The sequence below is a fragment of the Dendrobium catenatum genome, unplaced genomic scaffold, assembly GCF_001605985.2.
Source record: "Dendrobium catenatum unplaced genomic scaffold, ASM160598v2 fragScaff_scaffold_621, whole genome shotgun sequence".
NCBI classification, from domain to species: domain Eukaryota; kingdom Viridiplantae; phylum Streptophyta; class Magnoliopsida; order Asparagales; family Orchidaceae; genus Dendrobium; species Dendrobium catenatum.
Window position 1 is genome coordinate 10,977,971 of NW_021319083.1, and position 16,416 is coordinate 10,994,386.

The 16,416-nt window shown below is 38.3% G+C and overlaps 2 protein-coding genes across 4 annotated transcripts; both read left to right on the forward strand.

The window, feature by feature from the left end:
* The first annotated feature begins 4,489 nt into the window (after positions 1–4,489).
* Positions 4,490–6,486, forward strand: LOC110111901 (protein OCTOPUS-like). The gene has a single exon (XM_020843961.2). The coding sequence runs from the start codon at positions 4,555–4,557 to the stop codon at positions 6,382–6,384; it is 1,830 nt and encodes a 609-aa protein (XP_020699620.1). The 5' UTR covers positions 4,490–4,554; the 3' UTR covers positions 6,385–6,486.
* Positions 6,487–8,568: 2,082 nt separating this feature from the next.
* On the forward strand, positions 8,569–15,840 carry LOC110111913 (acyl-coenzyme A thioesterase 13). 3 transcript variants are annotated; one of them, XM_020843984.2, is made up of 3 exons: positions 8,569–8,814; positions 8,956–9,048; positions 15,428–15,840. In XM_020843984.2, the coding sequence occupies exons 1-3, from the start codon at positions 8,623–8,625 to the stop codon at positions 15,572–15,574; spliced, it is 432 nt and encodes a 143-aa protein (XP_020699643.1). In that variant the 5' UTR covers positions 8,569–8,622; the 3' UTR covers positions 15,575–15,840. The 3 variants fall into 3 exon arrangements, with proteins under 3 accessions (XP_020699643.1, XP_020699642.1, XP_028550985.1); XM_020843983.2 differs by having other exon boundaries at positions 8,573–8,814; positions 8,956–9,096; XM_028695152.1 differs by having other exon boundaries at positions 8,679–8,814; positions 8,961–9,096.
* Positions 15,841–16,416: the final 576 nt, after the last annotated feature.

Sequence of the window (16,416 nt, forward strand, 5' to 3'; positions counted from 1 at the left end):
ATCATTCTCCCCTAGCGTAAAAAAAAGGCTCGACTCCGTCGAGATGCATTATTGAAAACGAGATTGTTGCAGAAGACAGATTCCCGGATCGAAGATTTTGTTCTCATCAATTGCATATTCCTCATATTCTGTTTGAGCTGATGTTCTTCCACGTAGTATTTCAAAATTAGTTCTTCCACAATTTTACTGAGGATTTTTGTAGTTGAGATCCAAGTGCTAAGGCATCCCACAGTTCTTGAATCCACTCAATTTGTATGCGCCAATGACAAAATCATGAATATCCTGGTTAGCGCGAGCACTCCCAACCAGAATAATTGGGCCATCATCTTCACGGCAAAATCCCTCAATTAGCTCATTGCAAGTTCTACTATCAGGATTTTGCTCATTAGCCTCCATTGAACTTACCAGCACAAAAGCATCATCCATAATTATCATGGGAGATTTACCTCCAAGCTCTAGAGTCACTGGTTTAAGGTTGCTTCTGGCAGCCATTTCCTGAACAAACTTTCCAGCAGAAATTGAGCCAGTAAAGACAAGCTTATCAACAACTTTTTAAAAAAGAATTATGAAAATAATAAATGGAACAAAGATGCATAGGACGACAAAATTCAAAGCCTACTTAACCAATAAATAAATAAGAATATATATAGTGAATGCACGCTTAAGCATTTACAAGTCATAATAGAAAATTAAATCGAAGGATGATAGATTTCAAAGTCGTGCAACGACCATCATCGGTCCACACGTGAAGCCTTTACGGTATATTTATATACATATATTCCTCATACGTACAGTTAAGCTTGAGAAGTTGGACAGAAGTGTATAATTTTTTCGCATTTTCGGATCCATCATTAATTTTCCTATGCCTTTTTCTTTTGCTTTTGGTTGCACCCCACCGCTCTGTCATGATTCATGATTCACGACCAGCTGCAGCACGTAGCAAGCTAGCTAGTAATGGATTAATCTCCTCTTTGGCTCTTTCAGTCTTTCTCTCTCTTGATCTCTAAGTAATGATTGACACGTGCGGCTCTTCTATTTCATGACCTCATCTGCCTGCTAGATATTAATTGATTGCATCTTGCTATCCTTTATCTCAATAAGCTATTTGAAGATCACCTTCATCAGATTAGCACTCAAAAGTGTTAGTTCCATTATATATGAACAAATTTACTGCTGCTATATATTTCCAAGAAGCTCCATCTGACGTTGTAAAAACTGAAAAGGGCGTCTTTGATATTTGTATTTAATTTTTGTTGCTAGAAATTTGTTATCTTAGAAGCTTTTCCAGATCGAATCACTCCTTGTATGGATCTGTATCCAACTATATATCACTCTTAATCTTCTTCAAAACTCTCTCTTCACATTTGAAATGTGATTTTTAATTACAATTATTGCATGCTATTTTTGTAACTAAATTGAAGACTAATTCTAAGATGTAGGATGAAAATGTCAGATGTGCTCCAAATAGTATCATTAATGCTATCATGTTTGGTTCCATGTTAGAAGTGAGGAAAGAGATCTATAGGAATTTAAGAAAATTAATTTATTATTTTTTAATAAGAAGGAAGGATGTATGCTCATATAGTCTAGATTAGATTAATCATGTATGAGAATCTGAATCTAATTAAAAAAATTACTTATTAAAAACTTGCTTATGACAAGGAACATTTCAAGCCTTGAGATGTCCAATGCCTCAAACATATAGCCTTGAACTATGTGTTAGAATATTATTATAGGATTGTTGGCTCGGCTTCTTATTGCAATCTGGTGATTGATTTTCGCAACCTGATCCGATGGCAAGTGAGGGAAATTTTTTCATCTTGCCTTCTCGTGGATTATGACCCGGCAAGATAGCCTTCCTATGCATGATTACTTAATTTATTGCTCGATTTTATTGGTTCCTGTCACTATTGAGTCTAATTTAAGCCCTGTTTAGCTTTTTGTTGATTTTTGGTGATCTTTTCTTATTCCTTTAGTTACAGCTCTTTTTTTGCATGTATATTCATTTTAGAGTTTTAGGGTTTAGAATTTTATGTAATTTCTTTTTTTAATATATGAGGATTGCCCTAAATTTTTCAAAAAAAGAAAAAAAAAAGAAAAAAACAATATGTTAGAATAGTTGCTTAAGTTATGCCCGAATTGCAAGAACCGGGTCAAAAAGCACAAGTAGGACTAAACAAGAGCATAGCCCCTGATTGCTAAAAAGATCGTCCAAGAAGTTGCTGAATATCAGTATTAATCATCAGCCTTCCAAAAAAACTTCTAGGCAACCGAACGAGGAAAAAAAAAATCTGAATATCATATAAAATTCCTCCCAAAACTGACAATAACAAATGCAGCTACCAGCTTTGAAACAATGGTCAAACCAAAGAAATTTGAATAGCGACCTGAGTCATCTTGGCTTTTTAGCCAATTTGTTAGTTTTTGACTTGTTGTTTTTGCTTGTTTTAGAGTCCTTAATCTCTTTTTGTTGTTTGGGATTTCAGACTTTTTTTTTTTTTTTCATGCTTCTTTTACTTGAAATTTCATTGATCAATGATACGGGCATTGCCTCAAAAATTTACAAAAAAAAAAATTCCCATAATGTTTAGCTGTAACAGCTGGATGTACAACAATCAGAATATTAATTAAATAATAATTAATTTTAATTAAAAAATATCGATGAATCTTGCCAACGGACCGGGCCCCACCACGACAGCCCACAAGCATAAACCGACGTGCTTTCTCCATATTATTTCACGATGTGAAAAGCCCAAAAATAGAAAGCATTAAAATTGTCGTGCAATGTGCCCACGGCGCAGCTCTCGATCCATCGAAGCAGGCCTATCGCACGTGCGGCATGCATCGTCTCTCCATCTAACGGTTCCGATTCCTCCATATCACCAACTATTACCGGTACGATCAAAATGATGGATTGGACGCAATGGTGGACTTTGTGTGCGAAACACTGTTTCGCCCCTACAGTGTTAGGAAATGGGCTCAAAAGCCTCCTGTTCGGGCTTCCCGAGGCCCAAAAAGAGTGACGAAATTTTGACGTGCCAAATTTTCTTAAGAAAAATATTTCCGAAATCCTGACGCCATAGTTCTTTATTTATTTATATAATATTTTGATTTTCAACTATATTTATAAATGTTATTTTTGTGGGAAATTTATTAATATTAACTTATTTTAAAAGCTTAATTTTCATGCGAATACATTAATATAGTTTAGAGTAATAAAAAAAATTCTGTAATATATTTAGATTTAATTTTTAATAATTATTTGAAAATAAAATTAATAATATGAGAAATTTTTAAAAACATTATTAAAATGTTTAGCTGCAATTTTTACATCATTTTAGATTTATTTTCTTAATTATTTATCATGATTTTAATTTTTAAATAAATATAATAATTTTAAGAGGTTCCAAATTATTATTATTTTTTATGACAAGGTTGACAGGCCATGCTATATTGCTATGCCTAGCGCCGCGTCCTTGTTGCAGCTGTCCGCTACCCATTAGCTCACTGTTTCACACTGTTGTCTCCGCTCCTAGAAAGACGTAACGCTTTCTCTTTCGTCTACAGTAAGTATTATTATTATTTTTAATTTGAGAGCCACTTTCATTTTATTAAAGTTACGGCTTATGTTATAATTATATTTTAAAACATTAATTTATTTATTTTTATTACGGTTAAACGCTCTCTTTATAAAGCTTTTTACATTGAAGGACGCATAGACTTACATGAATGGAAATAATATAAATGATGGAAAAATAATCAAAGAAGTGGAGGAAAGTGAAAAAAATTGAAATAATTTGATTTAAATTTACTTTAAAATACAGTATTTTTCTTGACTCATAAGAACAATCTCTTTTTTTTAGAAATTTAGGGATTTAATTAACATATCCTGAATTTATAATAATGAAATGAAAAAGTCTCATGAATAAAAAAATATATATTTTTGGAAATAAAGAAATTTTTTAAAAAAAATATAAGGGGAAAAATTTAAGTGGATGAGATATAATCTTTCATAATTTTTTTTGGTGATGAGAATAATTATTATATCATGCAGACACGGTTTTTATTTTGGAGTTAAGTTTTAATGATTTATGCATATAAATTTGCTAAGAAAATTAATTAAAGTTCTATTAAATATTATTGCTATTTATTTATAAGTAATAATGTAAATTCTAAATTTAATAACGTTGAAGCATTTTGACTTTGAATAAAATATATTTTCCCTAAGCGGGCACTCTACCCGGCAGTGAGAGCGTGATCGCTAGCTTTTGCTTTGATTGGTTTTTTTCCCTTATTAATTAAAGCATTTAATGGGCTTAGGCCCCAATTTTTCCCAAAAAAAAAAAATTAAAGCATTTAAGCATATAATAATTATAGATAACGTATTTCTCACTCTCACATCCCTCTGCCGTCCCATCCTCTCGTCTCGTCCCCCTGCTTCGCTTCTCTCGTCGCTTATTTCCACATTCGAAGTGGCAAAAAGTCTCTCTCTCTCTCTCTCTCTCGTGCAAGAACGAACGGGTTTTATTTATTAATCACCGACAAGAACATGAGATGCAGATGAATCTGCAACGACTCGCCGGAAACAATACCGAGGCACATTCGATCATCATGGAGGCGGAGTCCCATCGTCCGCAGCCCGCGATCAACTGCCACCGCCTACTTTCCAACTGCATCCGCCATCCAGATGAGCAAGTCACTGGCTTTTGTGCATCCTGCCTCCGCGAACGTCTGGCTGGCCTTGACAATGCAAATGCCCGCCGCCACTCCACCTCCTCTGCTTCCTCCTCCGCCGCCCTCAAAACTAACTTCTTTCGCCCCGCCATTGGCGTAAATGGGCGTCCTTCTTCGTATTCTCAACGCCAAAACGGCCGCAACAAGAACTACGCGGCCTCCTCTCTCCGACCGGAGCTTCGTCGCTGCAAATCTTTCGCCGGCGGTCCACGAACCGCCGCGGTGGCCGAGCCGGAACGCAAGTCATGTGATGTCCGCGTCCGGAGCTCTCTCTCGTCCTTATTTCACCAGGAAGACCGAGATAGGATCGTCCAAGGTGGCCAGAAATTCCCCATTTCATCGTCCACCGTCGCAGCCGACGTCTTGGCGGCCGGCGACATTGAGGTTGATGCGAACTCGGTCCTCATACTGGAGACTTCAAAATGCGAAATGGAAGATGCTAGGCCAATGAAGGACCACATAGATCTAGATTCTTACTCCCAAACCAAGAAAATCCCTACCAGGGACATCAAAGAGATCGCTGGAAGCTTCTGGCTCGCGGCCTCAATCTTCAGTAAAAAGCTCCAGAAATGGCGGAGGAAACATAAGCCGAATAAAAGCGCCGCCGGCGAAAATGGCATAAGCAAGCCCTCGATTTTACAAACGGAGGGTGAGAAAATTCGCATATCTTCCCGCCGGTTCAGAGACACCCAGTCGGAGATCGCCGTCGATGCTTTTGGCCGCCGCTCTTGCGATATCGCTCCAAGGTTCTCTCTTGACGCTGGTCGCATCTCCTTCGACGACCAGAGATGCTCAGTGGACGGGCCCAGGGCTTCTTGGGATGGTTGTCTCGTTAACAGTGATCGATCCTTGCCTTCTAGGCTTCCGGCGAAGCTCGCCGTAGTTGAAGACTCCGTCCAGCGTACCGACGGCCTCATCCCTGTGGAAGAAGATACAAAGACGCCTGGCTGCTCAGCGCAGACACGGGATTACTATTCCGACTCCTCCAGTCGCAGAAGGCGTAGCCTTGATCGCTCTAGCTCATCGCGAAGACACTCGGTTGTGCTCTGCGACACAAAACCAGCCATCAATGCCAATATTCCCGAGCTCTTTCATTGGAGCAAACTGGAGCGGGAGCCCAAGATTTGGGGCTCCAATTCCTCGAGAGAAAATTGCTCCGGAAGCTTTGATTCCACTTTCAGGGATCCATGTGATAGCAATCCGATGAAAAAGTCCCGCCTTTGGAGCATTTGGGGGTTTATCCATCGGCGTGATGGGAGCAGGGCAGGAGGATCCCAAGTAATGGAGAGATCCTTCTCTGAGACTTGGCCGGAGCTCAGAGCAACAGAGAGTATTCAAAGGAGCAGTAGTAGCGTGAGCGCAAGGAGATCTTTTTCCGCCAATGGCGGGCTCACAAGCGCACTGAAGAGCGGCTTGGACACCACTTGTCAGAAAAAGAAAAAGAAGAAGGAGAAGAAGAAGAAGAAGAAGAGCAATGACTTTGTTTTTGATAAGAGCCGGAGTGCGAGGTATTCTCCGAACCATTTCGACCATGGATTGCTTAGGTTTTACTTGACGCCTACGAGAGGTAGCTGGAGAAGCGGAATGCTGACAAAGAGCAAGTTCAGCAGTCCTCGATCCTTCACAAGTAGCTTACTTAGATTGTATTGAAACATGAATTGTCTTACTTCAGGTTCATGCCCTTCTTGTCGTTCTTATATTGATAGTATTTTTATCCATGAATGTGAAGGGATAAAGAAAAAATTTCACAGTTTGGCCATTTCTGTGCATCTCTTTCTGATATTTCAGGATCTATCTACTTACCGCTTTCAGAGGTTTCGCCCCTGCTGTTTAGGATGTCGGCAGTCATGCCAAATTAGCTGGCTCTCAGCCGAATTAGCCAAACCTATTTTCGACATCTCAAAATTTTTTTTTTATGGGGAATCTTCTTTCCTACCCAGCTGCTGTTATTCTGGAATTTTATAAATATTACAACTGACTTTTTTTTTTTCTATTTTTTGACTCGCCAATTTCAGCTCCACTAATCTGTTAGATTTTCATGGAAAAAAAATAAAGAGAAGAGTCTCTTGTTTAGATAAACTAGAATGCCAGAATTGAATATACAAGTTGGCCTAATTTCGTAGTATTCATTTTTAGCGGTCTAACAGTCGACGAAGCTTTCTCCGATTAAGGTACACAGCGTTATCTTTAGGTTCCCAAAAACGTAAACAAGTTATTACTACGACCTCTCATGTCCAGCTCATAAATAGAGAAAATCTTTGTCTGTATATCCTGTTCTAAATTCGGTAAGATTTGGTTTTCTAGCTGTTGTTTATTCATGAGATTTTCAGTTCAAAATATTCAGATGTGATGTTGGGTCAATTTGTTGAATGATTCAAATGTCTAAAAAAAAATGAGACCTTGAAATGTAATGTCGAAGGAGAAGAGCATCTGTAAAAGAAGTGAAAGCCCCCTTGCGGCATTATAAATTGGGCCCCTGATCTTCTGCCGCCTACTCACGCCATTGCAATCAGTCTGGTCCTACTGGATCAGCAGAGAGCTCTGGTGCTGGCTAGTAGCTTGCTTCTGCTTTTTGTTATCCTTGAATGCTCATTAAACCTTCTGGCCCACAACAAAACAAGCACACACAGGGTATACAAGCTTTAAGAATACCAAGGACAGCAAGCAGAATCCTCAATTCATTAAGAGCTTCGTCAGAACTGCTTATGTCGCTTTTAAAGAATCACTAAAGAGCTCCAAATACGGTATGATGGACGCTGGATCTGTGCCATACAGAACGGACGGGGGCTATTAAGTTTTCATATTATTTTCAAGTGTTTTAGTCCTTGACTTTAAGATGTACAGTTCAAAGTAGCACAAAACTTGGCAAACAATGACATGAACGATTGAACTTTGACCAAGTGATTCCTCTTCGAAAAAAGGTCGAAACTTTGTATTCCAATTTTCTGCTTTCAATTCTATGCAGTATTGAATGCTGGTTTTCTTCTCTGCATCTTTCACAACAGAAGAGGACATGGAGATTTAGTAAAATAATTTAATTAGGATATTCTAATCAAGATTTTAATCAAATTATAATTTTTCTTACTGCTTTCTTCTAAAGCAATATAAAAATTTTCAGTTCAATAAAATTTCGGACTTAAAAATTGTTTTAGAAAATAATAAAGAAACTGTGGTAAATGAAACCTAAATATTTAAACAGTTGGTTGAATTTATTTTTTAAATTATTGCAATTGAATACTTTTACACTGAGCCCATGTAAAAAAAATTCAAAAAATCTATCCCAATTCCCAACTTAAATATTTTTCCTTCATGCTAGTGGTGAAAACATTAAGGTAAAATAACGGGAGATTTGCATACATATCAGAATACTTTTATTTATTTGTATATTTAATACTTTTAATCTATGATTTTATATAGAGAAATTTAAATATTAAATATTAGATATATAAATATATAAAAATTTAGCGGTATATATGTAATTCTATCAACAATATACACATAATATGTGAGTTTTAATTTTAATTTTTTTTAGAAAAATTTACATATATACCACTTTATAATATCTTATTTATATATCTAACATTTAAAATTTTCATATTACATGCATACCATTTTATATTATTTTAATATTAAATATACCAATTATATTTATATATTTTATTTATACCCAAAACTTTATTTTTAATCTAGTAGGATGAAAACTGAAGGTTATGCCGCTAAATCTGAAAGACAAAAAATTAATTAGGCCGAGAAGAACAGAAGTTTATATGCTTGAATTGGGCTGGGCTTTATGAGAATTTTAACACGCAACTCGAGGCTTTCTTATTTTCGGGTTTCTGCAATATGTAAAAAAACAGGTAAAAGATCAGTTAGGTCGAGAAATCGAAGATGGACAAAGCAAGAGAAGCCTTGACCGTGGGAGAAGAGGACTCGCGTGTTCTCACTAAGCTGGAAGTTCGCCCCCACCGCGCCGGTGATGACGCCAGTTTCTACGAAGGTTTCGCTCTCCGAGGACTACGTGTCGAAACCATCAGTCCAGGCTACCTCTCCTGCTCCTTCAAAGTTCCTCCTCGCCTCACCGTGAGTTACTGTTATCACGGACATAGAAAACCCCCCTCGTCTTTTGTGTTTCAGCCTAGTTATTCCTCCCTTTCGTCCCCGGCCTTTTCGTAACCCTAAACCTCATGATGCTATTAGTATATAAATCCCGATTGGATGCAGGACAGGAATGGGAACATGTCGTTAGGGGCTATCGCTAATTTGGTTGATGAGGTGGGAGGGGCAGCCATGCATGCTGACGGCCATCACATGAAGGTCTCTGTCGACATATCCATCTCTTTTCTCGCCAACGCTAAGCTTCATGTCGGTAATATGAGTCCACCTTCCTTAAACTTTTACTCTTTTTAATATTTGCTTTTCTTTATAAGTATGCAACTATTACACTATGATTTGGAGTTAGAATTCAAAATTAGGGTGAAAAGAAAGGAATTCGAAATAAAAGTGGATTGCTTTTTTAAATTTTAGTTTAATGGCTCATTTGGTTGACTATAGATGAAAAGTGATGTGGGAAATTTATCATTAGATCGTTAGAAGAAGAACTTTTTGGAAGATTTGTTTTTGCTCTTGTGTGTACTAATATTTCAGGAAAATCAAACTCCAGACTACGAAGACTTCAAATCAAATTCAGCATGAGATACTTTATGAAATTGAAGCTTGTACTTTTATTTGAATTAAATTTGAGAGGGAGTGATTGTAATTGAGTGAATAAATTTACACAAACTTAAAGGAGATCTTGAAAAAGTTTTTGTATTGATCGTACGGGACGAACATTGTTCGTACGGGACGATCAGATCAGTTATCTCCTTGTAAGAGCAATGGAACGGACAAGAACTGAACTGGAAATATTTTCTAAGTCCTAATCGTCCAGACGAAATCATTTTCGTCCCAAGACGAGTTTCTTTCTGCAAAAATTTCGTCCAGACGAAGTCCAGTTCGTCCAGGACGATGGGAACCGACTATGGCAGTTTCTGGCAGTTTTCGGAACCGACTTTTGATATAACTGTTCGTCCAGACGAAATATTTTCGTCCCGGGACGAACCAATTTCATCCAGGACGGAATTGGTTCGTACAGATGAACAAAATTTCGTACGGGACGATCCAGTGCGCAGAAAAACTTGTTTTGGGCAGTTTTTTGGACGTTTTTTCTTCTCCTTTCTATATAAGGAGTCCTAGAAACTATTACAAATGCCTTTGGAGTTGTTTTCTCTTGAGAGGGATCATTGAGAGGGAGAAGATCCTTGGAGGGGATTTCAAGGGAGTGTGGAGGGGATATTCACACGGTTGCTCCGGCGAAGGCTCTCAAGTGAAGTTCAACAACATTGGTCCGGTTCTCTGCCGACACTTGGAGAAGTGTAAAAGGACGACAAAGTGTATCTTTGACAGTCATTGTGTCTTCGTTCTTGTGGAGAAAACTTGAAGAGAGAACTTGAAAGGGAGAGAGGAAAGGGTGGAGTTTGAGAGGGAGAAGATCCTTGAAGGGGATTTCAAGGGAGTGTGAAGGGGATATTCACACAGTTGCTCCGGCGAACTTGCACCTCATTACCATCGGATTCAAGGGTCGTCTTGAGGGAAGTTTTGACAAGAAGAAGATCTCTTTGGTGTTAAAGAACCCGGCTACTCCGCCGCACCGGGGAAGGTGAAAGTGATTTTGTACAGGCTTCTCCGCCTTGCTGTGGGAGCAAAAGGAGAGTCACTTTGTGGTATTAGTGCAATACTCAGAGGGTGCCTCTGGAGAGTGGATGTAGGTCTGGTTATAGACCGAACCACTATAAATCTGGTGTGTTCTTTCTTATTTTTTATTCCGCATTTAATTTCATTGCAGGTTGTTTACTCTGGTTGAAAAGTTTATTTTAAACTTTAATTTTAACTTGCATCAATAATTCAAAAGGTTTTCTAAAATTCCAAGAGTTGAAGTTACATTTTTTAAATTGCCAATTCACCCCCCTTCTTGGTTAGCCTTGGGACATTCACTTAGGCTTAACATCCTAATTACTAGATCCAACAGTCTTAGATGGTTTGGTCACATAAAACGGCGACCTTCCGTTGACCCGGTTAGGAGAGTAGAGGTATTAGATTTGACTTATGTTAAGAAAGGTAGGGCTAGACATAAAAATACTTGGTTAGAAAATATTATAAATGACCTTTCTTTATTAGATTTAAATGAGAATTTAACTTTTAATAGGACTCAATGGAGAAAAAGGATTCATGTAGCCGACCCCACGTAGTGGGATAAAGGCTTGATGTTGTTGTTGTTGTTGTTTGAAGAACCCGTCTCCAGAATCTGAACTAGAGGAAGTATGCCTAGTTCAGGGAAATGATTCTTTGTAGGTACTTGAACCATAGCATTCCAAAAGATGGCAACCCTTTGTGACATTTCATCAAACAGCTTGCGAGCTGATTTCATAATTGCGTCGAAGGGGCGTGACTTTAGACCGCGGGGCGCCTTGATAGTGTTCCCATGCATCGAGTCGCTGAACCAGGTGAAATTGGCCCCGCGTCGCGGACATATCTGATTAGATAAGGCAGCTTCACCCTCATATTTTTAGCTCCCATCCTTATAATTATAGTTATCCTCCTTAGCTTTTTTCGGGGTTCAGGATCTCAATAAACTTCACAAGCTGATTCGGGTCCATCTTATCACTAACCTTAATGCCAAGAGGATTGGCAATACCATGAAGGAACTCCACTTGGGCACCATCGAGATGGCGGGTGCGCTCGCTGACCCAGAGCATGTGAGCAGAATAGTCATAGTACAGGCCTAAGGTGGAGTTCTTGTGGGTGAGGGACTGCTCGTACGTGAGGAGAAGGCCTTATCCACTCGATGGGCCCAGCAGCCGACATGAAGCCAAGGGCCAACATGAAGCCAAGGGCCATGTGAGGTCCAAAACTCTGTCTTGGTCATAATGGGATGATCCATCGTAAGCCCAGCAACCGACATGAAGCCAAGGGCCTTATCCACTCGATGGGCCAACTCCTTCTAACTGTCTCCCTGCTCGCTAAAATCGAGGTTCCACAATGTGATTCTCGGCATAACGATGTAGCCTCTGGTGGCGAAAGCACGGAGGAGATTCAATATTGTCGCAGACTGGAAGTAAGCTCTGATCATCTTGTGCAGATATGAGGGCGGAAGAGACCTTGCGAATCGCTCTTCCTCGACAATGTTAATATCAGTGGTCGGTTCTTCCAGTTCCACGACAACTTTGGGATTATACTGGAGTGGATCAGGATCAGCAGAGTCGTGCTAGATGGGCTCGGAACGAGCTGCGACTCGGAACTCTGAGCGTGCGGGCATAGTTGATCGAAAAATCTGGTGTTGGAGTGGAGATGGTGAAGGTGGATTGATGGGTTCTTGAGTCGATGGCACGTGTGGTCGGGACGTTGCAGTAGGAGTCAGTTGAGAAGGGAAAAATTGGTGGTGAAACTGGCGGCAAAAAAAGTTCTTTAATGAAATAATTAATTAATATTTATACATTATTTTTTAAAATTATGAATTATTAAAATTATAAAATTTTAACATTTTATTAATTGCTAGGATCAGTATAAATTAAAAATGCAATGCAAAAAATACATATTAATTAATTATATTTGAATATAAAAATAAATGCAATTAAAATCTTTAGCATTCTAACAATTAGCTCTTACTTAAATGCAATTAAAACGTCATGCATTTAATTAAATAAATGAAGTTGAAAAAATATATTAAATGTATAAATAAAATGAATGATTTAGATTCATCTTTGATAAATAAAATGAAAGGCTATGATTGTAGTATAGATATATAGTAGAATAGATATAGATTTAAGCGGCATTAATTTGCGATAATGGCCATTAATTTGTATTATATATTTTTAGATTATTAATTATTTATAATAGAATGAAGGGATAAGATAATTTTTGAAGAAATAAAATTGATGATGGCCAAAATTTGATGTGGAAGGAAATTCAAGCTGCTTTATAATAGTGGTATATATTTGCAATATTTTTTATCTGCAACTATGTAAAGCACAGTAGTGGGAGCTAGGGGTGCAACCGAGTCAAGCCGACTGGCGAGCCGGTTCGGCCTTGACTCAGTAACAGGCTGGACGAGTCGAGCTTACCGAGCTCGAACACAATTTTCGAGCTTGAAAGCTTATCGAGCTCGAGCTCAAACATGCCTCAGACTTGACTCGTCGGCTCGATGAGCAACTCGATTGGGCGGGAACGAGTTCGGGATGACGACGAACGTACGTGCTCGGGATGAAGATGGACATGTTCGACACGACGGATCTTGACGGCAGAGCCTTGGGACGATGGTGAACGAGCTCGGGCAGACGGATATCGACGACGGAGCTCGGGATGACGACGAACGAACTTGGGCGGACGTATCTCGACGACAGAGCTTGGGACGACGAAGAACGAGCTTGGGTGGACGTATCTCGACGGCGGAGCTCGATGCGACGACGAACGAGCTTGTGACGATGAATCTCGACAGCGAACAAGACGACGATAGATCTCGGGACGACAGCGGATGCGACGACGACAGACTTTGGCACGACAACAGACACGATGACATATTGAGCTCGGATTGAGCTCGACGAGCCCCTCAACATGGGACGAGTCGAGTTCGAGCTCAGCTTTTGAGCTCGACTCGAGTTCGAGCTTGAGCTCGGTATCTGATAGTCGAGCTCGACTCGAACAACACCTGGCTCGAGCTCGACTCGACTGGTTTGCACCCCTAGTGGGAGCCAAAGGGAGCTTCTTTTGGCATTTTTTTTTATACCCTTCTAACTCTTCTTGAGATTAATAAGTGTAACTCTAAGATTCTTGCACATTGAACTTATTTCACAAAATCAAACGATTTAAATCTTTTATTGTTGTTTCGTTGTGTTTCTTGCTCGTTCTTATTCATAAGTCACAAAATTTCCCAGCTCTGTCCTCTGAACGTATTGTAATTCCTACCTGTTCTTCCAGATTGTCAGAAATCTACTCTGTTCACACCCCAAAAAAATGCTCTATCATAAATTTACTTAAATTTCTTTTTTATTATAAACTTTTTCCCCTTTTTTTTCATTGCTTTCCACGTTTTCATAAAAATTAGAATTTAATAATTAAGAAATTAAACTATACAGGAATGGAAGGCCGAAACAGGAAAGCTAATGGAACAATGAAAAAAAATTAAAGGATTTTAAGGTACTAAGAAACATTAAATAAAGGAAGGTTAATTTTTCAACGTTCACTTATTTTTTTCTTGTAGGGTGGAAGGCAATGCAGAAATAAAACTTTTAAAAGAATTTACGAAAGATTGTGTTGGGGAAGTAAACCATGCAACAAACACAAACAAAAAAGAAAAAAATGCAGCAAAAAGAAATAACACCAGGATTTAACGTGGAAAAAATCTGAAATTAGGAAAATCACTGACCCACAGCACACCAAGAAATTTACTATGAAAAATTGGGAGAAATAGTACAGATCACTCTTCTCTCTTGCTCCTTATCTCTATTCTCTCTTGCACTGTTCTCTATGAACAAACAAAGTGAAAACATACAAAAACAACCAAGGGACGCAACCCTTAATGAAAAATGAGAAAGAGGGCTATCAGTATGTCTCGCAGCATCGCTTCGTTCAACTCTCTTTTTGTTGTCTTTCTCATAGCATCATAGTGCTGGGGTCTGGAGCACCGCAGCACTAGGGTACACAGCGCCGCAGCGCTATACGGTTGTATGAGAAAAAATTCCTGGTGCAAAGCACCTGAACCCCAAGCCGGGGGAGGACTTCCTGCAACCCCCGTTGAGTTTGGCCGATGGAATTGAGATCCGAGGCAATAGTATAACACGATTGATCGACACAATCAGATTCCACATAGAACTAACATTAAGTAGATTTACGATTGATGTTTGTATGGTGAAAGAAATTTTAGTGTATGGAAAATAGCGTTGAAACTGATGAGTAATGAATAATCATAATGGAAGGTGATGTAATATTGTAATGAATCTTTAATCACATCATGGGTGATCAATTTTTTGATAAACGGCACATGATTAGATATGAAAAATGGGTGGATTCTATTAATAGCCAAGAGAGAGTTTACCATTCATTTAAAAGGATAGTTATTTTTCCTAATAGATATTTCAAGATTAAATTTTGAATGAATAAAATTAAAGGAAACTTTTGAGCATTTTTTACCCTGTCAATGATTTTAGTTAGTTTAAATATTGGTTATTCAAATTTTTGTAATGGATGGTAAAAGATGTGAGAGTATATGTCCTTCTAAATGGATAGTAATCTCCCATCTCTCTCTCTCTCTCTCTCTCTCTCTCTCTCTCTCTTCACATATCATTGATCATCCTTAAATTTTTTTCATGCTTAATAAATGATTAAATCATCAGGAGAATTATTGAAATTTATGAAAGTCAATCCCTTGTAATTCTGTTATCGTATATTATAATCAATTTGTGCTCTTGATTTTCAAAATTATATAAAATTTTAGGAAAATGAATAAATTGAGAGGAGAATAAATAAATTCTTAAGCCTTTTTTGTTTACGTTTTTCTTACTTCTCTCAGTTCTTAATCATGGTGGCAGTATAATCCATGTTTATTAAAAAAGTGATAAACTGGTAATCAAAGAAAGAACTTATTTGTAAAGATGAAAAACAGGATGAACTGGAAATAACTTCCAGGGTCCTGGGACACAGAGGCAGCTACTACACTGGAACATACGTGCTCCTGAGAAACAAAACCAGCGGGGAAGTTATCGCTGAAGGTCGACACTCATTGTTTGGCAATCTTAGAAGCAAGATTTGATCTCGCTCTTTTGCTGACTTTTATTTTAACAAAATGTATGAGGGAATAAAGTTCTTCCTGAATCTTGATAACTGTTTGTGTACTGTTATGTTTCATGGAGTCTTCAAGCTCCAACATCACACATAACAAACAGAGGATTATAATTCTAGCTTCAGGGAAAGACGATTTAGGTGCAGAAAATGTTTTTCGATGCATTGGCTTTTTGAACTTCCTGGGTGTCTCTTTCTTTTTGTTGGTCTTAATGCTTGATGATTAGTGTTTTATGCCCCTTGTGTTGACACCATGCTCTTTGGAAATTGGGTTGTTATATAGCTACAGGACCCCTTTTGCTTGCTGGAAGTGGCTTGAGTTGAATGAATTGGTTTAACTTTCTCCTGGTTTTTTTCCTTTTCTACCAATGTCAGATGACAATTCCTTGGCAACCCTTTATTGATGCGGATGCTATAACTTGCATTACTCCATTTGAAGATTTTATTCTTTAATGAATTTGCGAGTTCATTGGCTCCTTCATTTTTGAAGTTTTTCTCCCTTGGACAGTGGAGAAATTATTCTGTCCGGACATCGGACGGTCTGATGATTAAATCAGAATGCGCCACGTCACCCGGTATTGAGCGGTATTAATCACCGTTACCGAATAAAAAAGTGATAGGGCACATTCTGATTCTGATTGGTCCGCATAGAATAATTTTTCTGGACGACGATAACTTCCACTTCCCTTAAATGAATGAGTCTGGGATGGCTGCAGTTGTATTTCAAATTGGCTGTGAAATTCAACTTGTTTTGTGAACAGCTGTTTTAAAAATTGTTACGAGTGTTCTGAAATTTACCCTTCATAAAAGTTA